This window comes from Hyaena hyaena, unplaced genomic scaffold (genome assembly GCF_003009895.1).
Source record: "Hyaena hyaena isolate Hyena2069 unplaced genomic scaffold, ASM300989v1 scaffold_1, whole genome shotgun sequence".
In the NCBI taxonomy this organism is placed as follows: Eukaryota; Metazoa; Chordata; class Mammalia; order Carnivora; family Hyaenidae; genus Hyaena; species Hyaena hyaena.
This window is the reverse complement of record NW_024080633.1, coordinates 4,564,282-4,577,997: the sequence shown is the minus strand read 5'-3', so window position 1 is coordinate 4,577,997 and position 13,716 is coordinate 4,564,282. Positions and strand designations below refer to the sequence as shown.

Here is a 13,716-nt window from a genome sequence, read left to right as displayed (position 1 = left end):
CAGCAGAGGTGACACAGCACGCCTTGGACTTGCCAGAAACAGCTCCAGCACAATCACTCTACTGCGCTTACCTGTGTCGAGATCTCCGATAACGTAGATACTGGCTCCGATGGGGACGGCTCCATAAACAAAAGAGGAACTGGCGGGGATGCATAAGTTCTGGTCATTAAGGTAGATCCACCTGAAAACGAACAGACAGACAAAACTAGGGAAGTCAAGAGGACAAGGTCTAGGAAGATGGCAAAACGTGGTTGATGTGTCCAGAGCGCAGGGCCTTGCGCCAGCTCAGCTCAACCTGCTTCCCTGTTTCCTTACTGTCACCTGTCACTATGGACACTGCGTTTTGCCCTTATTTTGAAACACAAAGAGTATGCACTTTTCAATCTGCTTCTTTTGCTCAGCACAATGTTCCTGAGATTTGTTACAGTGTGGCTTCTACCCATAATTCGTTTCTTACTATTTTAAGTGGTTTTCCATTATATGGATGTACCCGAATTTGCTTATGCATTCCCTTGCTCATGTTCATTTGGGTGGTTTCCGGTGTTTGCTCTGGTGAATAAAGCAGTTTTGGACCCTGGAGTGTAAATCTTTTTGGATACTGCGTCATGGAACTGGCTATACGGCTAAAGGTATATTCCACCTGATAAGGAAGTGCCACATCGTCTTCCAACGTGCTGTGCCGTTCTCATCCCAGTGAGCAACACCTGAGAACCCCAACCGCTGGGCAGTGCTGCCTATTCTTGGGAATGTCGGGCTTTCTGATCTTGGCCATGTTAGCGGGGTGGGCTTCCCGGAACAGAAGGAAGTCGGGTGTCTCTGTGTGAGCTCACTGGCCATTTTATCTGTCTTCTTTGGTGAAATGTCTGCTCCAAGATCCACTCATTCTTAACACCGGGTTTTCTATCTTGCTCTTGAATCGTTAAGATCTTTGTGTGTTGGGGATACAAGTCCTTTGTTAGATATATGTAGATCACGAATATTTTCCCTGGCTTGTGGATTATCTTTTCATTTTCCTTATGGAATCTTTTGAAGACTAGTTTTTAATTTTGATGAACTACAATTTATTCTTTTCTTTCTTTCTTTTTTTTAAAGGTCATGCTTTTGATGTCCTTCTAGGAAATTCCTGCCTATTCCAAGGCTGTACAGGTCTTCTACCGATGCTCTCTTCTGGAGACTTCATGGTTTCAGCTTTGACACTCTGGTCTTACAGTACATTTCAAGCTGAATTCTCAGAATGGTATTAGGTAGACATTCATTTTCCTTCCATACAGATATCTAGTTGATCCAGTACTATTTGCTGAAAAGACGTTTCTTTCCCTGCTAAATTGCCTTGGCACTTCTGCTGAAAATCAATTTAACAGCTACTAAAAGGATCCAGGGCTCCAAAAAGAAGTGGCTGATTCCCCAGCTGAGACAGGAAACACGAGATGAGTCTGGGGCACATTGCGTGCCAGACAGGAAGTGCTGAAAGGATGGGGTGTGTCCAGAGGACGCAGAGCTGATGGGAAGCCATTCCCAATGGCCAAAGCTGGACCAGCTGAGCCACAAAATAAATGAGGATAGTGCTGCATTTATAACTCACAGAGTAAGGCACGTTTTGTGCGGTGTCCCCGCCAAAAATGCGTAACCTCAGCTTAATCCTGAGAAATCATCAAACGCAAATTAAAAGACATCCTATTAAAATAATGACCAATTATCTTCAAGAATATCACGGATCACAGCAATAGCACTGCTAGGAATTTACCCAAGGGATACAGTATTGCTGATGCATAGGTGCACATGTACCCCAATGTTCATAGCAGCACTCTCAACAATAGCCAAAACATGGAAAGAGCCTAAGTGTCCATCAACGGACGAATGGATCAAGAAGATGTGGTTTATCTATATGATGGAATACTACATGGCAATGAGAAACAATGAAATCTGGCCACGTGTAGCAACGTGGATGGATCTTGAGGGTATTATGCTGAGTGAAATAGGTCAGGCAGAGAAGGACAAATATCATATGTTTGCACGTATAGGAGGATTAGAAGGAACTTAATGGAGGACCATGGGGGAGAAGAAGGGGGGGAATAGTGGGGGAGAGAGAGAGAGGCAAACCATGAGAGACTCTTGAATGCTGAGAACAACTGAAGACTGATGGGGGTGGGGGGAAGGGAATGGGGGTGATGGGCATGGAGGAGGGCACTTGTGGGGATGAGCACTGGGTGTTATATGGAAACCAACTTGACAATAAACTATTTGTAAAAAAAAATAAATAAAATAAAATAAAAGTAACAACAACAACCAAAAGAATATCACGAGTCATCAAAGTCAGGGAAAGACCAAGGAACCATCACAGATGCAAAAAGATTAGAGAAACACACCTGAGTACGTTGTCAGACCCCATGTGGGATTCCAGAGCAAAGGGAAAAGAGAGATTTAGGGGACGAGCTGGTGAAATTCAAATAAAGACCATAGTTTACTTAATAATACCACACCAACATAAATATCCTGGTTTTGATATCCATACCATGGCGATGTAAGGTGTTAACATGAGGAGACGCTGGGTGCATGGCTCTATTTTTGTAACTTTCCTATCAGTGTAAAATTATTCCAAAATAAAAGCATTTTGTTTTTTCATTTGTTTGAGCACCACACCACCACCGACCGTAGATTCTGCTATTTAATAGTGTTCACTTAAGGTAACTGGACCTAACAATTTTCCTTTAACAGCTAAAGACACAGGCTGGGTATAGTAGACCTGTGTCAGACCCTGGGAATGTATCTAAACCCTTAAGAACCGCCCACGTCCAGGCCTACTCTCGTTACTGGGGCATACGGTGTCTTGACGTTATTGTTTTATCTCCAATTCTGTGCTACCAAGGGTCCAGGAAGACAGTGGCTACCGGAGCTCAGATCCAGTGCTTCTCTGAGTTAAAGTCAAATGTGAAATTGTTTCACGAAGAACAGCACTTTCCTTTCAATGAACCCTTCCCAGATTGTTATAAAGTAGCAGCTTCCATATTTGGAATTCTAAGAAGCACAGAAGCAAAATGATCTGTCACAACGATCTGCGATCACGTAAGCACTCCAAAGCAAGGCTAACATAAAGCTGCCATATTCTGAATACCTTCACGCAACATTTGACTCATCTTATACCTGAATGCAGACTGGTACCCAGCAGTTTGCTGGGACTAGGGATACAGTTTGGCCTCCGCTTCCAAAATGTCTCTAGGAAACAGGGAAAGGGAAAAATCTAAGAGCTCTCGCTGAAAAGTAAAAGTGGGGACCTGAAAAGGCCTTTGAAAGAAAATGAAAACGTCAAACTACAATAACTGGCTTATTCACATTTTATGTCTTCAGTGATAAACATAATTAATGAAACTCTGACATTTTGATTCTTTCCAGGTTCTGAATCAAGTGAAGCCAGTGAATGTCCCCGGGCCTTGTCTCCAGCTGCACCCCACATCCAGGACCCAGGCCAGTGGCGGGGCACACGACCCCTCGGGGCCGACCCAGAATGGGGCCATGTGTGCCCTCACAGGGGCACCTGGCACTGCCGGCCAAACATCTGTGACTAGATTATTCACTGAAAAGCACGTCAAACACAACATTTTGGCAGAATTTTGTAGAGTTGAGAACCTCACATTATTCCTTAATAATTCCTGGAATAATTAAACAAAGCTGAAGAAATCGGTCTGTGTAGACGATCTACCAAGTTTGGTCCAAAGCAGATCAATGACTCAGAGTGCCTGGGTTTCAGAAAAATAATCCTAGGTGATCTATTTCATATAATGTTGAGGCTTCAGATGAAATAAAACTAATACAAAAACGTAACTGCCTCATGCATTTAGCTGCTGCTTATAAAATGGATATAAAACAGGGGCACCTGGGTGGCTCAGTCAGTTAAGCATCTGACTTCCGCTCAGGTCATGATCTCACAGTTTGTGGGTTCGAGCCCCACATCAGGCTCTGTGCTGACAGCCCAGAGCCTGCTTTGGATCCTGTCTCCCTCTCTCTTTCCCTATTCCCCCCAAAATAAACATTAAAAAAAAAAATAAAACAGACATCAAAGCATGTGGTTTTGCCTTTCCTTCTCTGCCATCTATCACCTTGTTGACCTTGGACAATTTAACTAACCGTCATCTGTCAAACGCAGATACCAAACACCACCACTAACATCCAATGACTTGTGGGCATGAAATGAAGTGCCCAGTGTAAAGTGCTCGGCACAGCGGCCCACACAAAGCAGCCGTCCAGGAGTAAGTCATTTTTGTAATGGACAAAGCAGTAGTACGTCTTTAGTTACAATGTTCTCAAATATGGTCTTATGAGGACTTGAGGCTGCAGGGATGTGGCCTCTATCTTATGAGCAATGTCCCTGTGAAGGGGACTTTGGAAGACTGCCCGGCTTGTAGCAGCGAGCTTCCGAGAGCAGGACGGGAGGGAAGGTCAGGCGAGGAGAGACGGTGAGGACGAGAGAGGGACAGGCAAGCTACTGGAGAGGAGAAAGGCAGAGGGAGCTTTAGTGAGGCGTCTGCTCCAGGAGGGAGGAGGACGCTCTTAACAAGCTGATCCTCCTGTGAGAAGCAGCTGCTATAAGCTCTGGGCAAGAGAAAAAGACCCCTGCCCAAGAGCTCTGGAGACAGAGCAAATGCAGGCAGATTTGGGGACAGAGGCAAAGTTGGAGCACACAGCCCCAGGGAGTGAGTTGCTCGTGCTCCAGTGGTTTGGGCTGAAGGCAGCCTGGCGCTGGCGGCTCGGAAGGGCTGATGGCCCTACAGGAAACCTTGCCGTCTTCGCGGCCCCTGGAATGAGGGCAGAGCATCAGAGTGCGTGGAGGCCTCGAAAGAGAGGCGGAGAAGGATGCCTCAGTTCCTGTGCACACACTTGCCTCGAGCCTGTGAGTACTTGACCCTGGGCTTCCAGAACTGAAGAGGGGCTTGAGTGGCAGCAGGTGTTACACCTCCATGGTGGCAGCAGGTGTAACACCGTGTGCAGCAGGTGTTACAGCCTCCATGGAGTCCTACTAGGTGCACAACTGCTAAGACGGTCAGCACAGTGCTCTGAAAGCACCAGAAGGGGCCTCGGGGCCCCAACAACGTACCATTCACCATGTCCAGGACGCAGCCTGGAAGTGCCCTACGGGCGAAGAGCCAGGGAAAGGAGAACCCATTCTCAAGGGAACAAACCATAAACAGACACCAACTCTGACATGACCGAGATGCTGGGATGATCTATCAGGCGGGGACTTGAACGTGGCTGGTGTAACTATGCTCAAGAGAGAAAGGGAAACGTGCTTCTGAGAAGATCGGAGCTTTTGGCAAAGAAATGAAGAAATCTAAAGTTCTACCTGAAGAAGTTGGGAAAGGAAAGAGCAAAATAAACCCAAAGTCAGTCAAAAGAAGGAAATAGTATAGATGACAGCAAAACACAGGGGAGAAAGTGAACGGCCTTGAAGAGATGAACTCAGTGTTAGGCTTTGCCAATAGGGGGCGTCGGAGGGATCACAAGGCCAGGTAGGGGAAAGGGCTTCTTTTCTGGGGTTTTCTGGGTCTGGTGTCCGTCTCTCCCTCCTCCCGCGTGCTGCTGTCTGCAGTGTGCAGGGGACCCAGGGGTGTCTGCCCTCAGCACGGTCCTCTGCCCCCAGCAGGCGGCTTCCTGCCCACCAGCTCTGGCCCCCGCATCCCAGCGTCCTGCCTGCGGTGGGCACAGCACACCCCTGCGGGGCGGGGAGGCCCCTTCCCAATATGCTCCTTCTTAGGGTACTTCCCTCAGCCCTAAAGGGAGCAGAGGCTGCACTTCCCAAACGAGCTATTTCTGCGCTCCTCAGAGCTCTCTTTCACCCGTTCGCAGTGAACCGTCTCTTACTAGTTACTGACGAGCCAAGTACATTTTCCCTGCCCAGGTGCCTGGTGTGGTTTCCGCCCTGACGGGACCATGACTGAAACTCACGTGGTCAGGAGTGCAGTTCATCCCCCCGCGTCTTACAAAGGCTGCCGTGGCACCTGCTACTGCTTCGCCATCTGATGCAAACAGCGTGATGCCGATGGGGCAGACCAACACGGTGTTTTAAAGGGACACCAAGAGGGTCGAAATCTTCCTGGACTAATGGGGCAGACAGCAGGACTGGCGTGGCCCCGAGGCCAGGCAGTGCCAGGCCAACTGCTTCTTGGGGTCCTTGCAAACTGGGACGAAGAAAAAGTGCAGCTAGGTCAGCAGCCACATACCAAGGCCAGGGACTGCGTTGCATAAGGACATAACATCCGCATAAAAATACTACATCTGGGACTAAATCTGAGATCCGTGTAACCGTCTGATTATGTTTATGAGACACACAGTTATTATCCAAAATCCACCTGCCTTTTCTACTTTTTCCAAGTGAATTAAGTGGGGATGTGAGAGGTAGCGCCACTCTTGCATTTTCAAGTCTTTGATGGTGGCACTAATTTCTGTAATTGTTCAAGGACGTAGAACTGCTTCTGGTTTTCTGCCTTGTAGGGAAGGAACGTTACAGTGAGTGGACTTCCACTTAGCCCTTCCTACCACAACGGCTCCCAACCCAAGGGTCAGAGAACCAACATGGGGATTCTGCCGGCTGTCAGGTACGGCTGTCAAGTACGCCTGTTAAATGATACATTCAGGGACCCAAACGTGAAACTGACAGGTCGTGACGTCAACAGCCACCATGACAGGTCTATAGAAATGAAAAGGGGGCATCCGGGCTGAGCACACGCGGGGAGGCCGTCAAACACGGGATGCATAGAGAAGGGGGCGGGAGTGCAGGGCAGGGGAAGGAAGAGACTAGAAAAGGCTGAACATTTCTCTTAACCTCAGAGAGCAGAGAACCCAGGTGGGAGGGTACACTCTACCATCTCTGTTCAGTAAGCAGTGGGGAAACACCGAGAACTTCCAGTGGGAGAATGAAATGACCAAAGTCAGATTCATCTTTCAAAAACACATATAGGGACAAAGTGCAGGAAACCTGGCTAGAAGGCTAATGACACTGTGCACAAGAGCACAGTGGGGCAGGAGCAGAGAAATGAAGGCGAGTGATGTGGAAAATATTCCAGAGCATAAAAGAAGGGGACAAGACTTGGCGACGGACGAGACGTGAAGCACAAGAGAGAATCGAAGACAAGCTTTTCTGGGTGTGGAGAACTGGGGGTGGGGGGTGGGGGGATTGGTGAGGGAGCCGCAACACCGGGCGCGGGAACAGGGGATGCCTGTCGTTCTGGATACACAAAGTGGCTACTACAACGTGGCATGACTTAGGGAAATTTCTTTGCTCTCCTTCAGACAGTTTTGTTTTTAGTCAGAAACACAGAAAATAAGATATGGCATTTTTCCAGGAAAGTTTTAACCTAAAAATAGGGAACAAAGACAGGAAAGACAAGAGATTACTTAAACACAATAAATGTTCTCCAGTCTAATACAGATTGCTCATCTGGCAACAGTTTCCACGGTATGCAAATATAACATACTTGGAAACATCTGCTCTTTTGAGAAATAAACTACTGCTATATGTAAGTTTCTTCCTGTAAGGATTTACGGGAAAGCCGGTGTTTTTAAGGCCATATGGTGTGGTGGCTGCGAAGGTGGACTGTGGGGCCAGAGTGCCCGAGTTCAAATTCCAGCCGCTTGTGACCTGTGTGTCTTTGGGCATATTACTTAAACTCTCTGTGTTTCAGTGTAAAATTGGAATAAAAGGAGCACCAATACTCAGAGGCTTGCTTTTTGAAGACTGAATGAGCTATGGATGAGTTAATACACGGCACTCAGTGTTATGTACATAACAAGTAAGAATTTTAGACATTATACTGACAAGAGGAATTCAGCTTTCCTCATTCTACTATTTAAAAACTAACACTGGCGGGTGCCTGGCTGGCTCAGTTGGTACAGCATGTCACTCCTGATCTCAAGGTCTTGAGTTCAAGCCCCACATGGGGCCTGGAGCTTAATTTTTTTTTTTTTTAATTTTTTAATGTTTTATTTATTTCTAGGAGAGAGAGAGAGACAGCATGAGCAGGGGAGGGTCAGAGAGAGAGGGAGTCACAGAACTGAAACAGGCTCCAGGCTCTGAGCTGGCAGTCAGCACGGAGCCCAACGCGGGGCTCGAACCCACGAACCGCGAGATCATGACCCAAGTGAAAGTCGGACGCTTAACCGACTAAGCCACCCAGGCGCCCCATGGAGCTTACTTTAAAAACTAACAATGGACAGGGATGCCTGGGTGGCTCAGTCAGTTAAGTGTCTGACTCTTGATTTCCCCTCAGATCACGATCTCATGGTTTGTGAGTTCCAGCCCTGCATTGGGCTCTGCACTAACAGTGTGGAGACTAATTTGGATTCCCTCTCTCCCTCTCTCTCTGCCCCTCCCCTCCTTGTGCACACGTGCTTGCTCTCTCTCTGTTTCCCTCTCAAAATAAATAAATATTTGGACACCTTAGAAATAAGGAAATTAATGGATTCCCGAATTTATTTGGAAGTGCTTTTAAGTAGCAAGGAAGGAGCCATACTCATGTTTAATACTTAACGAACTGAAAGCAAGCAATACACTTACATTTAAAGCGTATCAACTATAAATATGAAAGAGCTTGATAGAAATATAAAGGTTCGGTGATTTATAGCATTTCAAGGATGGACTGAGAAACTGTGCAGCCAGACTGAAGTCCTATAAACAAACAGGGACAGGAAAGAGGGAGACATCAGTAGCCTTGATTACCCCAGCAGGCGAACGGCAGCCTATAGCTCACGCTGCCGAAACAGTAACTCAGTCATTACGAAAAAGGTGCGTGGCAATATTTTAGCAGAAACCAAACACACTGACCACTGCTTATAAGTGAAGTTGAGCAGACGGTCTTGAGATTCACTTGGGCAGGAATTAACACAGCGCTTTATACCTTGGACAGTCAGCCCTTACAGTAATGTATCAAGAGAAATGTAGAATGTCTTTGAAATTCTGCCCCCCCCACCCCAACACCATAACAGACATTCTCTCAACTGCTCTCATACTTTGTCTAATAAATTTTCCTAAAACTGTTTATCCCTGTAATCGAAGGAACAGAAGGCTATGCAAATATCTTGATATAAACTACATTAAAAGTTAAATAACACTGATTTGTATTCCTAAAGCCTTGGAAACTGCCCCTGTTTGCGCTAATCTGAAACATTAAGGAATTAAACGTTGCATTATAGCACCCCCTTCTGGTAACACGATTGAAATTCTGTAACACGATGAATCTCCCCATGACCATTTGCCTCTAGGACTGGAACGAAACAGTCCTGGTTAGTGGCTATCACAGTAAGACGTGTGAGAGGAGAGAAGGGGAGGAGGTGGGTAGGGGGTGCCTACCCTACAGGACACGTGTGATGACCTATCAGATGTTTGAAGACTCTGTGACACCACACTTCATCCGTGGAATCAACCTTTCACTGAGCGGCCAACACAGGTCAGGTGCACTGCTGAAGCGAGGACCCAGAGCTGGCTGAGATGAATCCTGTCCTTAAGAACCTTATGGTTAATGATTACAATCCAAGACACGGGCATCAAATGTCACAGCCTCACAGACTGAGGAACCGAAATCGGACTGGGAGGTGTGAGAAGCTTTCTCTAGGCAGCAGCTCATTAAGCACAGTTTTGGAAGAGGCTATATTAACTGGATAAATAATGGAAGGGAAATTTTAGGCAAAAGGAATAGTATAAAAGCACAGAGCTGAGATAATCATAACGTGTTTTGGGGGGAAAATGTTGCTCAGCATGACTCAAGTAAAGCATCTGTGTTGAACAGTAGCAGAAAGAATAGACAAAGGCCATATCACAAAAGGCCATGTATGCTAGGTTAAGGAGTTTAAACTTTAAAAGCTATAGCAAGCCAACGAATGGGTTTAAGCAACCAAGGGTCAAGGTCTGATATAGACTTCACAAACACTTTTCAATGGTTTTAAGTTACAGATACTTCTGAAGTCACTGACTAAATATCTAGTGGGCATTAGGCATATGTCCTAAATAGATGAGATAATGCAGTAAAGTAACTTGAAAACAAAAGTAAACAAATCTAAGACATGACTTTGAAAGCATAAAGGAAAAGTTGCAGAAGTTATGTGGAACTGCTTATAATTACCTCTTAAACTCATCATGGTAGAATTCAGACTTGCAAGTGACCATCTCACTCCCCTGGATGTCTTCACGACTTCTGACTCCTCCAAATACGTAGAGCTCCATGGCAACTCCACAGGCCACAGCTCCAAATCTGAAGGGACACACAGAGCATATCAGCTATTGGATTTACAGCCCCTGGTTGTAAATGGATTCCCTAACTCCTCTTATGTTTGTTTTAACACCATGACATTCAGGATTTCATGAATATGTGGGTCTTCCTTTTTAGGAAATGGATTATTCATTTACTTTAAAAAAATGTTTATTTTTGAGAAGGGGGGTGCAGAGAGACACAGAGACAGAGGATCTGAAGCAGGCTCCACACTGTTAACACATAGCCCGATGTGGGGCTGAAACTCATGAAGTGCAGGATCATGACCTGACTGGAAATCAGAGGCTTAACCTACTGAGCCACCCAGGTGTCCCTCATTTATTTTTATAGAAACTAAATGCCAAGTCAAGTGAAAGGTTCATTTGAAAGAAAGGGAGATTCACAAAGTCCATATCCACGCTCTCATACCTTCTCTCCTTTAGCGGACAAATAGCAGTCCACTGCTGGGTCCTTGGGTCATAACATTCCACGGATTCGAAGAGTTTCCCATATGATCCTCCGCCCATGGCATAGATTTTCTTTTTCATAGCTGCATAGCAGCCAATCTGAAAGGAGAAAGTAACAGAGGGGAGGCAAGACTGATTATTCAAGTTAGACAAACGCTACCTTTAGTCTAGAGAGCACTGTAGGGTATCTGTAGGGAAAGGATGTGATTTCTAATAGTGAAACTATGGTGCTTTCCAACATCACGAACACAGGATTTTAAGAACGAGAAGAAGAGGAAGCACACATATTGTTTGTTCACTCCATTTAATACTATTACACTAAGTGAAATATATAAATACCCTAATTTTTTAAAGTTTATTGATTGAGAGAGAGAGAGAGAGACAGTGAGCGTGTGTGCGCAAAAGCAGGGGAGAGGCAGAGAGAGAATCCCAAGCAGGCTCTGTACTGTCCACGCAGAGCTTGGGTCCACGCAGATGCTTAACTGACTGAGCCACCCAGGTGCCCCAACCCTAATTTTTAAAGGGACTTTCCAGGCTCTCTATTCTTCCATCACTCTTTGAAGATCCAAGATTTAGATTCCATCGAGCAAGATGTCACTTAGTTCCTGGAGTTGAGCAGGCACAGAAAGAGGGGACTCAGCACTGGAGTTGTAAAGACCCGGGGGACTGCACGAAGGTCTGGCGGGACCAAGACTCCCTCCACCCCCTGCCAGGGAACAGGAGCGAGACAGCCGTGCCCTCAGCAGCTAACAGGAGCCTTGTTTTCACTCTACTCAGTATGCGAGGGCCGTTCTTGCCTGCAGACCGCTTCTCCTGGGGCCTGCGCAGCGACTGAGCAAACAGGTTAGAAGACCTGGGGGCTTCCTGGGTGAGCGCCCGCACGATGCATTTGGCAAGCACTGGCGTGGACACTGCAGAGCCCCCGTCAGGGTGAGCGCACACTCTCCGTCTCCTATCCTGGCAGATGGCGGATGATAACGGAGGAGAGCCACCAACAGCGACGCAAGACTCCAACACTTATTCTTTTAACACCGTCGATCATACTCAAGGGAGCGTGTGAGAAACGAAGAAACGCTAACTCTAAAACCCAATTTGTAACCACAAGACATGATCCTTACCTTTCTAACCATGGTCAGGTCAGGTTGCTTTGTCCAGGTTTTAGAATAAATGTCGTAGCACTCCATGGAAATCAGCTCTTTTTCTCCGTCCTCTCCTCCTAAAATGTACAGCATTCCATCTATCTCCACAATTCCAAAATTATGCCGTGGCTGAAAAGACATCAAAGATCTCTGCATACAGAAGGCCGGCTGCCAAACCGGTAGCCACACATTTAATACAAATTACAGATATCATGATATTCCAGGGTTCCAGGCTCAAGGTCATGTCTCTCAGATATTTGTGACTTCCCTAGCGGCTCACTCTTCTGCCACAACAGAGAACTCACATCCCGGAGTGATTCTGAACGTGGGAATTACCTGCATGATAAATTCACTGGTAGAATTGTTATTTTTCACTTACCACAGCTCACAATAACAGTACCTTCTGGGTCAATAAAATTACATGTGTTCAGCAATGGGCTATAGTTAAGTGTTTCCAAGTTGGTATGTGAAGGACAAGAAAGGGCCATGGCAACAGCACTGCCTGAGGCTGGGAGAGGCCTGGGGAGGCCAGACTCGCGCTCAGGCTATCTGGAATGACAGGAGCCTGAGGTACCTCACACTCGTTTGTCAGCAAATATTTCCTTAGCATCCCCGCTGTCCCCCGTGCCCAGCGTTGTCGTAGCACTGAAGATAGGGCCCTCAGCACAAAGACAAAAACCCTGGCCGCCAAGAAGTTTGTGTGAATAATAAAAAAATAGCCAGTGGGGGGCCACTGGGGTGGCTCAGTCAGTTAAATGTCTGACTTTAGCTTGGGTCATGATCTCAGTGTGTGAGTTTGAGCCCCAGGTCAGGATCTGTGCTAATAGTTCAGAGCCTGGAGCCTGCTTCAAATTTTCTGTCTCCCTCTCTCTCTTCCCCTTTCCTTCTCACTCTGTCAAAAATAAACTTAAAAATTAAAAAAAAAAAAAATAACCAGTAGGTGAGAAGGTGCTGCATCGTGTGAAGAGAAAGAAAACGGGAAGTGTGGGGAGAGCTATGGAGTTGGACGGAAGGTCTCCTAGGAGAGTGCTGTGCAGAAACGGATGGAAACGAGGAGCGAAGTGCAAAGGCATCTGGGAAAGGTCCCAAAGCAAGAGCGTGTGCAGGTTGGAGAAACCATGAGGTCGGATGGAGCGACAGCAGGCACGGGGAGGAGCGGGACAGCGGGCACTAGCATAGTGGGGGGGTGTTGGCGTGTGGCAGGGTTGCCGCTTCTCCTCTTACACGTTTGCAGATGCAAAACAAAAGTGCTAAAGGGAAGAAAGACACACTATGAAAGCAAATAAAAAAGAACTTTTTACCTCATTCATTGGTGGCAATGCAGTCCATGTATTTGCATCTGGGTCATATTTTTCTCCTGAGCTCAGGGTCTGCTTATTTTCATCTTGGCCCCCAAATACAAACAAGAATCCCTCTGCAAAATTCAAAGGAGACACAGGGGGAAGCTGAAACTTTGATCTCCATCCCCCTCTGTGCCGAACATAAATGCCCCAGCTGTAGAGACTGTATGTGGAGACTACTTCGCTAAGTACAATAGCAGTGGGTGTGAGGTCTTGGTCATAATTCAGTCGATCCTTAGTGAGGGAGCCTAATCCACATCTGCGAGTCACTATGACCAGTTTATCGCACTCAGCATCGGAGAGGGTCCCTGCCGCCCTACCACATTCGAGCAAGACCAACACCACCCATGCAGACACCGGGTAGCTCCATCAATTCTATTTCCCCTCCGGGGTTCTCAAACGGCTTCTGATCTACAGCCCTCATCTGCTCGTTCAAGACCCAGAGCGCTCAGATCCAGGGCGCCTGGGTGCACTTCCTATCCAAAACAGGATCTAAGAGTCACTGTTGAACTTCCTGTTTCAAGTAACAGGGGATCAG

General features: G+C 46.7%; 1 protein-coding gene across 2 annotated transcripts in view; it reads right to left on the bottom strand.

Moving 5' to 3' along the window:
• GAN (gigaxonin) overlaps nt 1-13,716 on the bottom strand; it is a 64,230-nt gene that overhangs the window by 13,460 nt on the left and 37,054 nt on the right. For both annotated transcript variants that reach the window (XR_005527426.1, XM_039226430.1), the window contains exons 6-10: nt 13,140-13,252; nt 11,818-11,967; nt 10,662-10,798; nt 10,107-10,235; nt 72-181 (exon numbers count right to left, since the gene is read on the bottom strand). Coding sequence is in view for 1 of the 2 variants with exons in the window: in XM_039226430.1 (XP_039082361.1) it covers nt 72-181; nt 10,107-10,235; nt 10,662-10,798; nt 11,818-11,967; nt 13,140-13,252 (639 nt within the window). In the remaining variant the exon portion in view is untranslated. The remainder of the gene's footprint in view (nt 1-71; nt 182-10,106; nt 10,236-10,661; nt 10,799-11,817; nt 11,968-13,139; nt 13,253-13,716) is intronic.